Genomic DNA, 18076 nt, shown 5'->3' on the forward strand with positions numbered 1-18076 from the left:
TGCTTGAGTGTCATGTGTCACTCCCTTCATGCTTCGGCCACCATTCCAGAGGACGTGCATCTATGGGATGGATCACTTGATGATTACCTGTTCTGTTCATTCCCTCTCGGGTAACTGGCATTGGCCACTGTCAGAAGACAGGATACTGGGCTAGATGGACCATTGGTCTGACCCAGTATGGCCGATCTTATGTTCTTAACACCTGGATCTGTCCTGATTTTCTCCTCCTTGCTGCCTCTGACCCCATCACTTCTTCTGGGCACCTCGGACCACTTCCTAGGGAAGGGTCTTTTTAAAAGGAAACCCCAGGAAGGAGAACCTGGGTCTGAGCGCATGTGACTTCTGAAGAGAATGAAACACCAGGAGGCAGATGATGTCATGAATTGTAGCTTTTATTACGGCACATCTACATGAAAAGACGGGATGAGAAAAGAGACCAGAGGGGGGAAATCACCAGCACTAAAGAGTCTGCATCACAAGTGTTACACGTCACACTGCAAGGGGAATGCCAGACCAGCAGAGTGAGGAGAGAGCTACTGTGTGAGGGGCTGTAATTCATTTTCATTCCGTAGACGTCGGGTGGTTCCGTGGGCATTAACAGAGCTTCTTTTCTTTGCAACAGTGCTGCACAGGTGGGCATTTTGGAAGGCATGGAGGGCATGGAGGGCATGGAGGACACTTTTGAGGGCACGGAGGACATGGAATACACTTTTGAGGGCATGGGCACGGGCATGGATGCACGCATGTAGTGCACTTCTTTACGCAGACTTTACAGCAGGGATCCACGCATTTTGTCACACACTTGGTCACACAGACTTTGCAGCAGGGATCCAGGCATTTGGTAGTGCACTTGGTCACACAGCAAGGAGGGGGAAGGCAGGTCTGTTTGCATTGCTGCTGGTAAGCCATCTTCCTGGGAAGTGGGCAAAACTGAAAGACAAAGGAGGCTTTGAGGTTTGCAAAATCAAGACAAACAGGATCATCTTCTCATTTGCATCATGCACTAGAACATTCAGCAGAATCAGAGGCTGGTGCACTAGGAACACTTCTCCAGAGAGCATTGCCATTGCAAACCACTGCAGAAAGAACAAACATGCGGGAGGTTGGACTGAAATCCCATTCTCATGGCCTCCAATGGGATTAGTGAAATAGCCACAAGACACTTAAGCAAAACACTCTGGTGAGCAACAAGAAGAGGAAAGCCAAAAATTAAGCCCAGCCATGAAATTAGCTCCCAATAATCAGAAGGAGACTTACCCAATTCACCTACAGGAACTAATGAAGATGTCGAGTCGTTTGTGGAGCATTGTGATGCAAGTCTTTTTATATGGTTTCCATGGCCTGGTCTGCGGAAACGAAATATCCTATAGGTATGCAAATATGATTTGCATAAACTGACTTGCTCCAATTAAGCATCCTTCAACTACGTGTTTGCATCATTATTTTTAATAATTATTTTAAGTGGACACACGTGTCATCTTTGAAGAAAGGCCCGACCTACAAAATTCATATTAGAAATACAATTCAATAAACAACTGCATTGTTTGCTTAACAATGGACTTCATGGAGTTCCAGTCCTTCCTTCCGCAGGCTTTTGCATCTTCTTCTGGGGCATCTGGTACTGCTCAGTGGCAGAGAGAAGATACTGGCCTGGATGGATCTCTGATCTGATCCACTATGGGTATTTCTCTGTTCCTGCTAACGTACAGCTCCTGTCCATGATACACCACGCATGCCTCTTGGGCACAGAGCTGACGCTGGGCTCATGGATTCCTTGGTATTTTTAGCAGTAGGACACTCCAAATGCAGCCCACTCGCCGCTGTTACTCCTGCTAGAATGAATATTGGTCAGGTGTCACCTGATAAGGAGCTTAAGTCTGTGTTATGTGACATGGTGTCTTCACCATGTGGTGCCTTCCTGCCATTTTGCACTGAAACTTCATCCTAATCCTAATATTTTCCAATATAGATTGTAAACTCTTGTGACGGAGGTTGAAAGCTTTAATGTATTTTAATCAGAAAATGAAGAGCTTTCTATGCATGTATCAGGAAGATCATGTTCCCTTTTCACCCTTAAACCCAACACTTGTGGGTCATTAAGAGCCCATTCTAGGGTATCTTGCAGACCCTTTCTCTTGTGTCTTTTGCTATTCCCGCTTAGTCAATTAACGGGCACTGTGGACTCTCATGCTGCCGGGCCCTGAGGGTGTGTGATTTCCCTTGGGTCAGGTAGCAGCAGCTGATTCAAGACCCTGTGACTCGGCCTCTGATGTTGCCGACCCGGGTGTAACTTCCTCTTTGGAATTCCAGTGTGTTATTCTCACCAGCTGGGCCTCAGGGTTCCAGGAGCCAGGTCCTACCTGGAAGAGACGGGCTGGAAAATATCTCTGGATTCTTCTAATAAAGGAATCTGTCCCCTAGCGAGTGACAATAATTAAATACCTTACAGGAGGCAGAGGGATCTCCTGGGTACGGCATTGCACTGGGAGTTAGGAGAACTGGACTAGATCCCTGCCTCTGCCACTGACCACCTGTGTGATCTTGGGCAAGTCATTTCACCTCCCCATGCCTCTTTCCCCTCCAACCCTTTATCTGTCTAGATAGAAATTTGGGGGCAGGCACCATGTGTTTGTACCGCACCTGGCAATGAGTTCACTGTCATAGTTGGGCCCTCTACAAGGTACAGTATTTCAAATCGTTAAATAAAGACAATAGTCTACCACTCTTAGGTATTTCTAATTGTCTGGCATCTGAGCACACTCAAACTAACACTCCTAACAGGTCTGTTTTTCTCAGAATTCATTATTACCCTTCCAAGGGAATGGAGAGAGATGAGCTGTAACATGAAAAGCACCGGGGGAAGAAGCTTTGCGTTCAAATAACACTTCCCCTTGAATAAACTTTTCCTGGAATCACTCTGCTTGTGTTACAGTCACTTTCGCTTTAATCTTTTCTCAGACTTTGGATCTTCAGGACTCACTGCTTGACCGTAAAGGGCTGAGCCCACAAGCAGCGAGTGGACACCTGCTTTCAAGGTGGAAGTCCATGAAGTAGATCATAGATATCCAATGAGGAGAGCTTCAGTTTTGTCAGGCTGGAGTATCACTTCACTCCTTGGGTTCACACATGGAAATCTGTGGTAAGGCCTTCAAGAAAAGTGTAGCTCAGCATGGGAAAAGGTGGCAGAATCCAGCGCACAATGTGGTGCATTGTGGAAGAGGACCTAGGACCTGCTGTGTTAGGTTTGGTTACTGTGCCAAAGATGTTACAATCTCAGTAAATCTCTGCTATGGCTTCTCATCCTGAAAGAAAGAAAGAAAGAAAGAAAGAAAGAAAGAAAGAAAGAAAGAAAGAAAGAAAGAAAGAAAGAAAGAAAGAAAGAACTCCATTCTAGGTGAAAAGGGAACATGAGCTTCCGGACCCACGCATAGATAGCTTCTTGTTACCTAACTGAAATATTTATTCTAGCAGAACTAACAGAGTGGGCTGGATTTGAAGTGTCCTCCTGCTAAAAATTCCAGGGAATCCATGACTCCAAGGTCAATTCTGTGTCTATAGAAGTTTGGGTGGTATATCCTATAGGGAAGTTGTACATTATCAGGAATGAAGAAATGCCCATCATGGCTCAGAACAAAGATCCATCCGGTCCAGTGTCCTGTCTCCAATAGCAACCAGTACCAGATGCCTCAGAGGAAGATGCAAGAAAGTCTGAAGAAAGAATTTATGGAAAAACAAAGAATCCTGTTGTGAATTGAATTGCCTTCTTCTAATATAGAGTATGAGGATCAGGCAGAGAACTTAAAAGAGCATTTATTCCAATATGTAACGTGCATCCGCTTAAAATAATTATTTAAAATAATTAGTAACATGAGTGATGGAAACGACTAATTGAAGGCTGTGTCATTGGAACTAGATAGGATTGTAAAAATCCTATCTGCATATCTGTGGGGTGCCTCATTTCCGTGGAGCAGGCCATGCAAACCATATAAAAAGGCTCGTGTCCCAGTGCTCCTCAAACCACTCGGCTTCTTCATTTGCTCCTGTGACTTGGTAAGTCTTGTTCTTATTATGGAGAGCTAACTTCAGGGGCTGGGCTTCATTTCTGGCTTTTCTTTCCTTGCTGTTCACAAGAGGGCTTTCGGTAAGTATCTTGCTGTTATTTCTCTAATCCCATTGCAGGGCTGCAGGCAGGGATTTCAGTCCATTCTCTGTAAGGTTTGTTCTTTCCCAAGTGGTTTGCAATGTTAATGCTCTCTCTACAGAAATGTTTCCCATGGCACCAAGCTCTGTTTGTGCCGAATGTTCTCCGTCCATGATTTCAGGATCCCTTTTTAATGCAGGAAATTAAATTAGTGGGTGTGACGGAGTTTCAGGGTGAGGCTCGGTGCTTCAGAAGAACGAACTGGGAAAGAGAAGCATTAAGGCGGAGGGAGCTGTCGGAGACTTGAGGGCAAAGGAGTAAGATGTGTTTGGAAGTAACTCAGACTGTAAATATATGGAGGGGATATAGCACCTGCCCTCTCACTGCCTAATTCCTTAATAGCGAAAACCTGCAAAATTCTGTGGACGTCAATGGAGCTCCCCTGGTTTACACCAGCTGCGGCGCTAGAGGGGAAGAGAAGAGAATCGAAAGGCCTTGCCTGTGCACACATCCTCCCGGTTAAAGGAAGGCAGTAAGTAGATTCAAGGAGTTACTGCCCATAAAAGTCAAGCTGCTCTGTACTGGGAATACAACTCCCGATGTATTTGTGCAGCCTAAGGACCTGGGAAGAAAACATTGGCACAAATGCACTTCCAGTCTGGAATATTTAGTTCAGAACACAAGAGGCCAAAGGAACTGACCTTTCATTTGGGGCTTTTGAAAACTCTACCCTTAGATCAGTTGTGTCGGGCTTAGTCAACTCTACGGACTGTGATAATGACGAGATTCGAGAGTATCTCTACCAGTGCCACCTGCCATCTGCACATTCAGAAGCACTGAGTGGTTTATTTAACTCTTCTAGCAGAAAAACATTTGAATGCAGAAATGATTGATGGTTATAAATACTGCTAAACACATTCTGTTTCTCTCGCCCTGTTATTATTCTCAGGATAACTCTTTAAACCTGATAGTACCTATTGCAGTGAATGTTTTGCTGTCTTCTGCAGAAATATATTAGTGGTCACAGGAGTGTTTTGCTGAACTATATTGAGGTTATTTCACTAATCCCATTGCAAGCCTTCAGAATGGGATTTCAGTCCATCCTCCCTCGTGCTTCTTCTTTCTGCAGTGGTTTGCAATGGCGATGCTCTCTCTGGAGAAGTGTTCCCGAGTGCACCAGCCTCTGATTCTGCTGAATGTTCTGGTGCATGATGCTAATGAGAAGATGATGCTGTTTGCCTTGATTTTTCTTATCTTGAAGCCTCCTTTTTCTTTCAGTTTTGCCCACGTCCCAGGAAGATGGCTTACCAGCAGCAATGCAAACAGACCTGCCTGCCCCCTCCATGCTGTGTGACCAAGTGCACTACCAAATGCCTGGATCCCTGCTGCAAAGTCTGTGTGACCAAGTGTGTGACAAAATGCGTGGATCCCTGCTGTAAAGTCTGCGTGAAGAAGTGCACTACATGCGTGCATCCATGCCCCTGCCCGTGCCCTCAAAAGTGTCTTCCATGTCCTCCATGCCATCAAAAGTGTCCTCCATGCCCTCCATGTCCTCCATGCCTTCCAAAATGCCCCCCTGTGCAGCACTGTTGCAAAGAAAAGAAGCTCTGTTAGTGCCCATGGAACCACTGACATCTATGGAATGAAAATGAATTACAGCCCCTCACACTGTAGCTCTCTCCTCACTCTGCTGGTCTGGCATTCCCCTGGCAGTGTGACCTGTTTCTAGTAATGTGCCCAGTCTCTGTCCGCACACTGCACATTATTTCTGCTTCTCCTATCCAGAGGTCAATGCCTTCCCCTGTAACGAACATCACCGTCTTTGTGCCCCTGGGATATCAGCTGTGCCTGGGAGAGATCCTGTAACATTTGTGCTGTAGACTCTTTAGTGTTGGAGTGTTTCCCCCTCTGGTCTCTTTTCCCATCCTGTCTTTTAATGTAGATGTGCAGCAATAAAAGCTATGATTCATGACATCGTCGGCCTCCTGGTGTTTCATTCTCTTCAGCAGTCAGATGTGCTGAGACCCAGATTTTCCTAGGGAAGGGCCTTTTTGAAAGGAAATCCAAGGAAGGAGGTGGTGGCAGGTGACAAGTGATGGGAACAGGGGCAGCAAGGAGGAGCAGTGGCAACAGTGTATGGGTGAGACAGGCCGGTTCTCTGCCTCTCTGGGAGTGAAAGAGGCAAACAGCAGCCCGTGTTCCCTGCTCAGCGCCTCCCCCATCTGCTGCCTGCTGTTTATGTGTTACAGGGCCTGGATTCCCAGGGGGTAACCAGGTGCGCTGAACCCGTGGGGGCCAGACCAGCTCTGCTGTCAGAGGGGTTCTGCCTGCTGCAGAATTGAGTTTTTCTTAATTCAAAGTTCATCAAAATGTAACCTTTTTTTGAATCTCATGATTTTGGGGGCCCACTGATGCCTTTCTAGCACTTTGGCCTGACAATACTGCTGATGCCCACAAAGTGGTATCCTAATATTCTGCCATATTCGACTACTGCCACCAACTACCCGCCTTGCACTGTAGCTTCACAATACATCCACTTCTGAAAGATGCATGTAGTTTAAGGTGACCAGATGTCCTGATTTTACAGGGACTGTCGTGATTATTAGGGGCTCTATCTTATATAGGACCCTATTGCCCCCCTTATCATCCTCCCTCCCCATCCCTATTTTTCACACTTGCTATCTCGTCAACCTAGTAAGACTACAGGTTTCTGAGTATCCGTCTTTCAGCACATTGGATGCAGCTGTGAAAATAAGGACAGATCCAGGTGTTGTTTTTACTGCACCAACCAGGATGGGGTCTTGGTCTATTCCTAGGGCACCTAGCTGCTATGACAATTCCAGTACATAATCATAATATTAGGTTTCAGAGTAGCAGCCCAGTACAGCTGAGCCATTACAAACATTGAATCTATCTCCCCTTGTAAGTATTCTCACACTTCTTATCAAACTGTCTGTACTGGGCTAGCTTGATTATCACTTCAAAAGTTTTTTTTTTCTCTTACTTAATTGGCCTCTCAGAGTTGGTAAGATAACTCCCACCTGTTTATGCTCTCTGTATGTGTGTATATATATCTCCTCAATATATGTTCCATTCTATATGCATCCAAAGAAGTGGGCTGTAGTCCACGAAAGCTTATGCTCTAATAAATCTGTTAGTCTCTAAGGTGCCACAAGTAATCATAATATTGTCATTTCAGAAGAGATTGTGACCTTCCGGGATTATCTTTGGCCATCAATTTAGAGAGTTCTCATCCACCTCTGGCTACAATCTATGGGCCAAATTCATCTCTGGAGTAACTCCATTGATTTCAGTGTCAAATTGGGCCTGGAAAAGGAGAGGTATTGCCATGGTGACAGTCAAGTGGCTCAACAGGCAGAACTAACATAACATAGGGCCAATATATATATATATTTTTGAGCTATAAAATCCTTCTTTTTGGAAGGAGCAATTAGACTGATCTCCACAGGCAATGCCCCATATTCCTTTTCATGCCATGCTCATGGAATACACCGTTTGAAGAGATAGAAGATGAGTCAGTCACTAGGAACCTATGTCAGGAAAATGACAACGAGGGGCATATGCTGATGCAACACCCCTACAACAGGTCTTCAACTGTTTTTGATTGTGGGACGTCAGGGTTATAACTCAGACCTCAACCACCTGAGCTAAGTCGTAACACCATTACCTATAGTAGCCTGTCACCTTGAATTCCATTTTCTATTGAGTAGCCACTAGAGAGGGATACAGCCCTCCCATACAAGGGAGCATCACTGTGACAATTGTGAGACGAGAGCGACAGAGAATAACTGATCCCCTTGGCCTCTAACAATTAATCAGGAAAACAAAAGCTCTAAAGTACATTGGATCTGGCTCTTCCTCCATACCAGTAATTCTCAACATTTTCCGTAGTCTCCAATCTCTCTGTGGTCTCTCTGCCATCCCATCCCACAGAGTGAATCTTTTGGTTAATGTGGATGTTTCTGTATTGCAGGCAGTTATCTAAGATCCCACAGCTCCCATTTCCTTCCGAAGAGGCTGTTCAAGATCTCAAAGTCTCCCCCTGGGGATGTCCAGAGAAAGGACTGTGCAGTACACCAGAGCTTTGATACAGCTGGGAAAGGACCTGCTGCAAAAGCCACCATACCATGGGGCAAAGCTTTGAAATGGGGCCTTGTTAAGTTAGCCAGCCCTGCCTCCATTTTATTGTTGTGGATACTGAATAGAGCTCACAAGAGCTTGGCCGTGCTAGAAAACCAGTGGCTGGTTGAGCAAAAGAAGAAACCATCACGAGAAAATATCTTGATTTTTCACACTACTCATAAACCTTTCAATAAGGGATTACTGATGTTATCCATAAACACTGGCATGGGTCAGATATTACGTGGGAGAATTTTTATATGGTTTGCATGACAGGTGCCCGGAAATGGGACGCGCCAGGGCTATGCAGCTGTGATTTTTCACAATCCAAACTTCCGCCATCAACAAATTCTTCAATTACTTGATTGCATCAAGATTTATAATAAGTCTTTTAATGATTAGTTATAAATATTTTAAGGAGACACACGTGACAGTATCTGAGCAAATGCTGTTTGTAAGTTCTAGCACCAGACCCACGTAATTCCAATTGGAATAAAACAATTCAATAAAGAACTGGCTTATTTGCTTTCTAAAATGGACTCTTATGTAGTTCCATAAGTTCCCCTTCACAGGCATTCTTGCACCTTCTTCTAAGATATAGTGGTCACTGCCGGAGACACGATATTGGACTAGACTGATCTGTGGTCTGACGTGCTATGGACATTTCTCCATTCCTGCTAATGTGCAGCTCCCCTCCACGCTTCTATACACGTGGAGTTGATGTTGGAATCATGAATTCCCCAGTATTTTTAGCAGTAGGACAGTCTCCACTCTGTTAGTCCTGCTAGAAGAAATATTTGAGGTCATCATCATCCAACATTGTGTCTTCGCTTAGTAGTGGCTTCCTGCCATTTTTTGCTGCAACTTCATTCTAATTCTAATCCATTCTAATCCACTGGACATTCCTGGATTCCAAGGCCACAAGGGACCACTGGGATCATCTCATCTGATCTCTTGTACAACACTGGCCACAGAACGAGCCCAGAATAACTCCTAGAGCATAGACTCTAGACAAACATCCAATCTTGACTTAAAAATTGTCAGCGATGGAGAATCCACAACCACGGCTGGTAACTGGTTCCAATGGCTAATCCCACTCACTGTTAACATTTATGCCTTATTTCCAGTCTGAATTTTGCTAGCTTCAGCTTCCAGCCATTGCACATATTACACCTGTCTCTGCTACACAGCAGAGCCCGTTATTAAATATTTGTTCCCCAGGCAGATATTTGTAGACTGTAATCAAGTCATGCCTTAACCGTCTTTTTAAGTTAAATAGAGTCAAGGAGCTCAATCTATTGGTGTAAGGCAGGTTTTCTAATCTTTTAATCATTCTTGTGATTCCTCTGAATCCTCTCCAATTTATCCACGGCCCACTTAAATTATAGGCACCAGAACTGGCCACAGGATTCCAGCAGTGATCTCGTCAGTGTCAGATATAGAGGTAAAATAACCTCTCTACATCAAGTCGAGATTCCCCTGTTCATGCAGCCCAGGATCATGTTAGCTTTTGGGGCCACAGCGCTCACATTCCACTGATTATCTACCATGACCCCCAAACCTTTTTCACCCTGCGTGACCTGCAATAAATGACATTGTCAAATGGGTTTGTATTGTAAAGCATTATATTGAGTACCACTGCTTCCCAGGATAGAGGGTCCCATCCTGTAAGAATGGCCTACGTGCTTTGTTACTACCCTTTACTCCAAGAGAGTTCCACTAATTGAAATGCAAAAGGCAGGGGCTGAAAGACATCCTTGAATGGGCTCTTATTGATCACAGATGGGTGGGATTTGGTTTTAGAATAGCACCTCCAGGAGCACAGCGCCCTCCCTAATGCCATACTAGTGCATTTGTTCTCTATTGAGCCAGATACGCGTCACTCTTCCCATCCCTCCTGGTTAAAGTTAGTCTCTCTGCTGTTGCTAAGGGTTGCCTTTTCAATGGCAGGTTCTCTACTCGGCCCCATGATGCTCCCCAGGCCAAGTATTCTGGTGTATTTACATCAAATTGTAAAAAAGCAAACAGGACTTGAGCATTCGCTATCCTCCCCCGACATCACACGCTCTCGACATATGTCTCAGACTCATAGAACCCTAGGGTTAGAATGCACCATAAGGGTCATCTTGTCTAACCCCCTTCCAAGATGCAGGATTAGTTGTTTCTAAGCCATCCACGGCAGATGTCCATCCAGCCTCCTTTTGAAAACCTCCAGTGAAGAAGCTTCTATGACCTCCTGAGGCAACCAGTAGCATTGCCTACTCTTCGTTTCCTGAGATTTAACCTAAATCTGCTCTGCTGTAGTTTGAACCCATTGCCTCTTGCCCTGCCCTCGGTGGCAAAACAGAACAACTTTTCTCCATCTTCTCTCCGACAGCCTTTCAAGTAGCTGAACACCACTATCATATCCCCCCTTCATCTCCTCTTTTCCAACCTAAACATACCCAGTTCCTTCAGCCTGTGCTCCTGTGGCTTGTGTTCCATCCCTTTCATCATCTTTGTCGCTTGCATCTGGATCCATTCCCGTTTCTCTACATCCTTTCTATACAGCGGTGACACAGTTTTCGGCGCTGAGTAACGGCTCCCCGATTTCCAGATATTCCTTCTGCAACTTGCTCCTGAACCCCCTTTCCCTACATCCCTGTCAATTTTCCTCACACTTCAATATCCTCCCCTGCTCCCACCAATCTACTTCTGTCTGTCTGCTCCCTCTCCATACAGCATGCTGCCAAAGACCTCAACTCCAGCATGTTCAGATACTGCAGCACGGGGCACAATGTCAGAATCCGGATATGATAGATTAAGCTCAGGAGAACCTGAGCGAAGCAAGAGGAAGAAAACTACAGTAACTTGCAAAGATTTGTCAGATGTATGAATATTTGGTGGGGAGGTTGATTAACCATTGAAAAAATATTCCAAGGGAAGGGGGAGGATTCTCCATCACCAAAAGTCTTCAGCTCAAGACCTTTCTGGCAGAGATGATTTAGTGAATCACAAGATATGGGGTATATGTATACTGGGGTGACTGGGTGAAATTCTCTGTGCTGTATTGTACAGGGGGTCAGTCTAGATCCTAATGGTCCCTTCTCACCTTATGCAATTTAAAGGTGAAAATGTAGATAGGGAAATACAGCAATCGCGTTTCCAGCAAATGTGAAACAGAGGAGTACATTTTTAAAGGCAATGCTGATTGCCTTGGTGCTTGCAAAAGTCTCCCCCACAATGTATAATCCATGTCTGTGCTTATGGATAGCATCAGTAACCCCCTATGGAAGGGGGCATGATCACTGTGGAGATCAAGATCTATTCTTCTAAAACAGGCTTTTTTTGCTCAACTTGCCAGTGGTTTTCTAGGATGGCCAAGCCCCAGTGGGGTCTATTCAGTATCCACAACAATAAAAATAAATTGGAGGTAGGTTCGTCTGATATAATAAGACCCCATTTCAGAGCTTTGGCCCACAGTATGGTGACTTCTGCAGCAGGTCCTTCTGCTACTGAGAATGAAACACCAGGAGGCAGACGATGCCAGGAATCGTAGCTTTTATTGTAGCACATCTCCATTAAAAGACAGGATGGGAAAAGAGGCCAGAGGGGGAAAATCACCAACACTAAAGAGTCTACAGCACAAATGTTACAGGATCTCTCCCAGTCACAGCTGAGATCCCAGGGGCACAAAGACGGTCAGTTACTCGTTACAAGGGAAGGCAGTGACCTCTGGGTAGGAGAAGCAGAAGCAGTGCGCAGTGTGCGACAGAGACTGGAAATGTTCCTAGAAACACGTCACACTGCCAGGGGAATGCCAGACCAGCAGAGTGAGGAGAGAGCTACTGCGTGAGGGGCTGTAATTCATTTTCATTCCATAGAAGTCAGTGGTTCCGTGGGCATTAACAGAGCTTCTTTTCTTTGCAGCAGTGCTGCACAGGTGGGCATTTTGGAGGGCACGGAGGGCATGGAGGGCACTTTTGAGGACATGGAGGACACGGAGGACATGGAATACACTTTTGAGGGCATGGGCACGAACATGGATGCACGCATGTAGTGCACTTCTTCACGCAGACTTTACAGCAGGGATCCACACATTTTGTCACACACTTGGTCACACAGACTTTGCAGCAGGGATCCAGGCATTTGGTAGTGCACTTGGTCACACAGCATGGAGGAGGCAGGCAGGTCTGTTTGCATTGCTGCTGGTAAGCCATCTTCCTGGGACGTGGGCAAAACTGAAAGACAAAGGAGGCTTCAAGAAAAATCAAGGCAAACAGCATCATCTTCTCATTAGCATCATGCACCAGAACATTCATTATAATCAGAGGCTGGTGCACTCGGGAACACTTCTCCAGAGAGAGCATCGCCATTGCAAACCACTGCAGAAAGAAGAAGCACGAGGGAGGATGGACTGAAATCCCATTCTGAAGGCTTGCAATGGGATTAGTGAAATAACCTCAATATAGTTCAGCAAAACACTCCTGTGACCACTCATATATTTCTGCAGAAGACAGCAAAACATTCAGTGCAATATGTACAATCAGGTTTAAAGAGTTATCCTGAGATTAATAACAGGGCGAGAGAAACAGAATGTGTTTAGCAGTATTTGTAACCATCAATCATTTCTGCATTCAAATGTTTTTCTACTAGAAGAATTAAATAAACCACTCAGTGCTTCTGAATGTGCAGGTGGCAGGTGTCACTGGTAGAGATACTCTCTCGAATCTCGTCATTATCACAGTCAGTAGGGCTGACTGAGCCCGACACAACTTATCTAAGGGCAGAGTTTTCAAAAGCCCCAAATGAAAGGACAGTTCCTTTGGCCTCTTGTGTTCTGAACTAAATCTTCAAGACTGGAAGTGCATTTGTGCAAATGTTTTCTTCCCAGGGCCTTAGGCTGCACGAATACATCTGGAGTTGTATTTCCAGTACAGAGCAGCTTGACTTAAGGGTGGTGACTCCTGGAATCTACTTACTGCCTTCCTTTAACAGGGAGGATGTGTGCACAGGCAAGGCCTTTAGATTCTCTTCTCTTCCCCTCTAGCTCCGCAGCTGGTGTAAACCAGGGGAGCTCCATTGACGTCCACAGAATTTTGCAGATTTTCGCTATTAAGGAATTTGGCAGTGAGAGGGCAGGTGCTATATCCCCTCCATATATTTACAGTCTGAGTGACTTCCGGACACATCTTACTCCTTTGCCCTCAAGTCATCGACAGTTCCTTCCGCCTACATCCGGGCTCGGCAACCTTTCAGAAGTGGGGTGCTGAGACTTCATTTATTCACTCTAATTTAAGGTTTCGCGTGTCAGTCATACATTTTAACGTTTTTAGTAGGTCTCTTTCTATAAGTCTATAATATATACGTAAATAAGGTTTTTAAATGCAGAGCCCCCCGGACCAGTGGCCAGGACCTGGGCAGTGTGAATGCCACTGAAAATCAGCTCACATGCCATAGGTTGCCTACCCCTGGCCTCGATGTTTCTTTTTCCCAGTTCCCCCTTCTGAAGCACTGAGCCCCACCCTGGAACTCCCTGTCACACCCACTCATTTAATTTCCTGCATTAAAAAGGGATCCTGAAATCATGGACGGAGAACATTCGGCAGAAACAGAGCTTGGTGCCGTGGGAAACATTTCTGTGGAGAGAGCATTGCCATTGCAAACCACTTGGGAAAGAACAAACCTTACAGAGAATGGACTGAAATCCCTGCCTGCAGCCCTGCAATGGGATTAGAGAAATAACAGCAAGATACTTACGCAAAGCCCTCTTGTGAACAGCAAGGAAAGGAAAGCCAGAAATGAAGCCCAGCCGTGAAGTTAGTTCTGCATAATAAGAACAAGACTTACCAAGTCACCAACAGGAGCGAATGAAGAAGCCGAGTGGATTGAGGAGCACTGGGACACGAGCCTTTTTATATGGTTTGCATGGCCTGCTACACGGAAATGAGGCACCCCACAGATATGCAGATAGCATTTTTACAATCCTATCTAGCTCCAATGACACAGCCTTTAATTACTCGTTTGTATCACTATTGTTACTAATTATTTTAAATAATTATTTTAAGCGGATGCAAATTATATATTAGAGTAATGCTCTTTGTAAGTTCTCTGCCTGATCCACATTCTCTATATTAGAAAAAGCCAATTCAATCAACAACAAGTATCAGGGGGTAGCCGTGTTAGTCTGTATCTACAAAAACAACAAGGAGTCTGGTGGCACCTTAAAGACTAACAGATATTCTAACTAACAGGATTCTTTGCTTTTTCATAAATTCCTACTTCAGACTTTCTTGCATCTTCCTCTGACAATGTGGGTGTCACTTAGGGGTGGCTTCTTGCCATTTTGCACTAAAATTTCATTCGAGTTCTTGTATTTTCTAATGCAGATGGTAAGCAGCTGTGGGAGAGTCCATCTTGATATATATGGGATGCCAACGTTCCCAGTGGGGAAAGCAATCTCCTGTCCATCTCCATTACATTACAAAATGTAAATATCTAACATGCCATCAACATGAGTGTGGAATGGGAATGATGCTAATATGGACTGGAAAAGACACTTATGTGATCTTGTTGCAATGGATGTTGACTCTTCTGAAGAATAATATCCAGGGCTGAAAGTTTTAATTTATATCAGTTAGGAAATGAGAACTTATCTATGCATGTGTCAGGAAGCTCACCTATAGTGGGGTCTTTCTTTCTTTCTTTCTTTCTTTCTTGATTAGAAGCTATGGCAGAGATTTACTGAGATTGGAACATCTTTGGCACAGGAACCAAACCTAACACAACAGGTTCTAGGTCCACTACCACAATACACTGCAATGTGCGCTGGATTCTGCCACCTTTTCTCACGTTGAGCTACACTTTCCTCTGAGGCCGTACCACTAATTTCCATGTGTGAACCCAAGGAGTGAAGTGGTATTCCAACCTCAGCAGCTGAAGCTCTTCTCCTTGGATATCTATGATCTACTTTGTGGACTTCCACCTTGAAAGCAGGCGTCCACTCGCTGCTTCTGGTCTCAGCCCGTTACGGACAAGCAGTGAGTCCTGAAGAGCGAAAGTCTGAGAAAAGATTGAAGCGAAAGTGACTGTAACACAAGCAGAGTGATTCCAGGAAAAGTTTATTCAAGGGGAAGTGTTATCTGAACACAAAGTTTCTTCCCCTTGTGCTTTCCATGTTACAGCTCACCTCTCTCCATTCCATTGGAAGGGTAATAACGAATTCTGAGAAAAACAGATAATTGGTCAGATTCCAGATAAATAGAAATACCTACGAGTGGTAGACTATTTTTTTTTATTTCATGATTTGATTTACTGTACCTCCTAGAGGGCCCAACTATGACAGTGAACTCATTGCCAGGTGCTGTACAGACACATAGTCCCTGCCGCAAAGATTTTAATCTAGACAGATAAAGGGTTGGAGGGGAAAGAGACATGGGGAGGTGAAATGACTTGCCCAAGATCACACAGGTGGTCCGTGGCAGAGGCAGGGATCTAGTCCAGTTCTCCTGACTCCCAGTGCAATGCCGTACCCAGGAAATCCCTCTGCCTCCTGTAAGGTATTTAATTATTGTGACTCGCTAGGGGACAGATTCCTTTATTAGAAGAATCCAGAGATATTTTCCAGCCCGTCTCATCCAGGTAGGACCTGGCTCCTGGAACCCTGAGGCCCAGCTGGTGAGAATCACACACTGGAATTCCAAAGAGGAAGTTACACCCGTGTCGGCAGCATCAGAGGCTGAGTCACAGGGTCTTGAATCAGCTGCTGCCATCTGAACCCACAAGAGAATCACACACCTTCAGGGCCTTGCAGAATGAGAGTCCACAGTGCCCGTTAAGGACTAAGTGGGAATAGCAAAAGAAACAAAAGAAAGAGTCTGCAAGATGCCCTAGGATCTAGAAAATATTAGAATTAGGATGAAGTTTCAGTTCAAAATAGCACGAAGGCAGCATGTGGTGAAGACACAATGTCACATACCAAAGACCCAAGCTCCTTATCAGGAGACACCAGACCAATATTCATTCTAGCAGGAGTAACAGCGGCGAGTGGGCTGCATTTGGAGTGTCCTACTGCAAAAAATACCAAGGAATCCATGAGCCCAGTGTCAGCTCTGTGCCCATAGAGGCATGCGTGGTGTATCATGGACGGGAGCTGTACATTAGAAGGAACAGAGAAATACCCATAGTGGATCAGATCAGAGATCCATCCAGGCCAGTATCTTCTCTCTGCCACTGAGCAGTCCCAGATGCCTCAGTATCTTCTCTCTGCCACTGAGCAGTCCCAGATGCCAAAAGCCTGCGGAAGGAAGGAATGGAACTCTAGAAAGTCCATTTTTTAAGCAAACAATGCAGTTGTTTATTGAATTGTATTTCTAATATGAATTTTGTAGGTCAGGCGTTTCCTCAAAGATGACACGTGTGTCCATTTAAAATAATTATTAAAATTAATGATGCAAACAAGTACTTGAAGAATGTTTAATTGGAGCAAGTCAGTTTATGCAAATCCTATTTGCATACCTCTAGGATATCTCGTTTCCGCAGACCAGGCCATGGAAACCATATAAAAAGACTCGCATCACAATGCTCCACAAACGACTCAACGTCTTCATTAGCTACTGTAGGTGAATTGGGTAAGTCTCCTTCTCATTATTGGGAGCTAACTTCATGGCTGGGCTTAATTTTTGGCTTTCCTCTTCTTGCTGCTCACCAGAATGTTTTGCTTAAGTGTCTTGTGGCTATTTCACTAATCCCATTGCAGGCCGTGAGAATGGGATTTCAGTCCATCCTCCCCCATGTTTGTTCTTTCTGCAGTGGTTTGCAATGGCAATGCTCTCTCTGGAGAAGTGTTCCCGAGTGCACCAGCCTCTGATTCTGCTGAATGTTCTAGTGCATGATGCAAATGAGAAGATGATGCTGTTTGTCTTGATTTTGCAAACCTAGAAGCCTCCTTTGTCTTTCAGTTTTGCCCACGTCCCAGGAAGATGGCTTACCAGCAGCAATGCAAACAGACCTGCCTGCCCCCTCCTTGCTGTGTGACCAAGTGCACTACCAAATGCCTGGATCCCTGCTGCAAAGTCTGTGTGACCAAGTGTGTGACAAAATGTGTGGATCCCTGCTGTAAAGTCTGCGTGAAGAAGTGCACTACATGCGTTCATCCATGCCCGTGCCCATGCCCTCAAAAGTGTCTTCCATGTCCTCCGTGCCCTCAAAAGTGTCCTCCGTGCCCTCCATGTCCTCCGTGCCCTCAAAAGTGTCCTCCGTGCCCTCCATGCCCTCCATGCCTTCCAAAATGCCCACCTGTGCAGCACTGCTGCAAAGAAAAGAAGCTCTGTTAGTGCCCACGGAACCACCGACGTCTACGGAATGAAAATGAATTACAGCCCCTCACGCAGTAGCTCTCTCCTCACTCTGCTGGTCTGGCATTCCCCTGGCAGTGTGACGTGTAACACTTGCCCTGTCGACTCTTTAGTGCTGGTGATTTCCCCCCTCTGGTCTCTTTTCTCATCCCGTCTTTGCATGTAGATGTGCTATAATAAAAGCTACAATTCATGACATCATCTGCCTCCTGGTGTTTCATTCTCTTCAGCAGTCACATGCACTCAGACCCAGATTCTCCTTCCTTGGGTTTCCTTTTAAAAAGACCCTTCCCTAGGAAGTGGTCCGAGGTGCCCAGAAGAAGTGATGGGGAAGAGGGAGCAAGGAGGAGAAAATCAGGACAGATCCAGGTGTTAAGAACATAAGATCGGCCATACTGGGTCAGACCAATGGTCCATCTAGCCCAGTATCCTGTCTTCTGACAGTGGCCAATACCAGTTA

General features: G+C 45.3%; 1 protein-coding gene across 1 annotated transcript in view; it reads left to right on the plus strand.

Annotated features, from left to right (window-relative positions):
* LOC128827302 (keratin-associated protein 5-5-like) overlaps nt 1-12320 on the plus strand; it is a 28561-nt gene extending 16241 nt beyond the window's left edge. The window contains exons 3-7 of the mRNA XM_054011162.1: nt 623-745; nt 3972-4050; nt 5420-5608; nt 5927-6003; nt 12191-12320. Coding sequence (XP_053867137.1) covers nt 623-745; nt 3972-4050; nt 5420-5608; nt 5927-6003; nt 12191-12320 — 598 coding nt within the window. The remainder of the gene's footprint in view (nt 1-622; nt 746-3971; nt 4051-5419; nt 5609-5926; nt 6004-12190) is intronic.
* The last annotated feature ends 5756 nt before the right edge of the window (nt 12321-18076 follow it).

The sequence above is a fragment of the Malaclemys terrapin genome, chromosome 21 (assembly GCF_027887155.1).
Source record: "Malaclemys terrapin pileata isolate rMalTer1 chromosome 21, rMalTer1.hap1, whole genome shotgun sequence".
NCBI lineage: Eukaryota > Metazoa > Chordata > Testudines > Emydidae > Malaclemys > Malaclemys terrapin.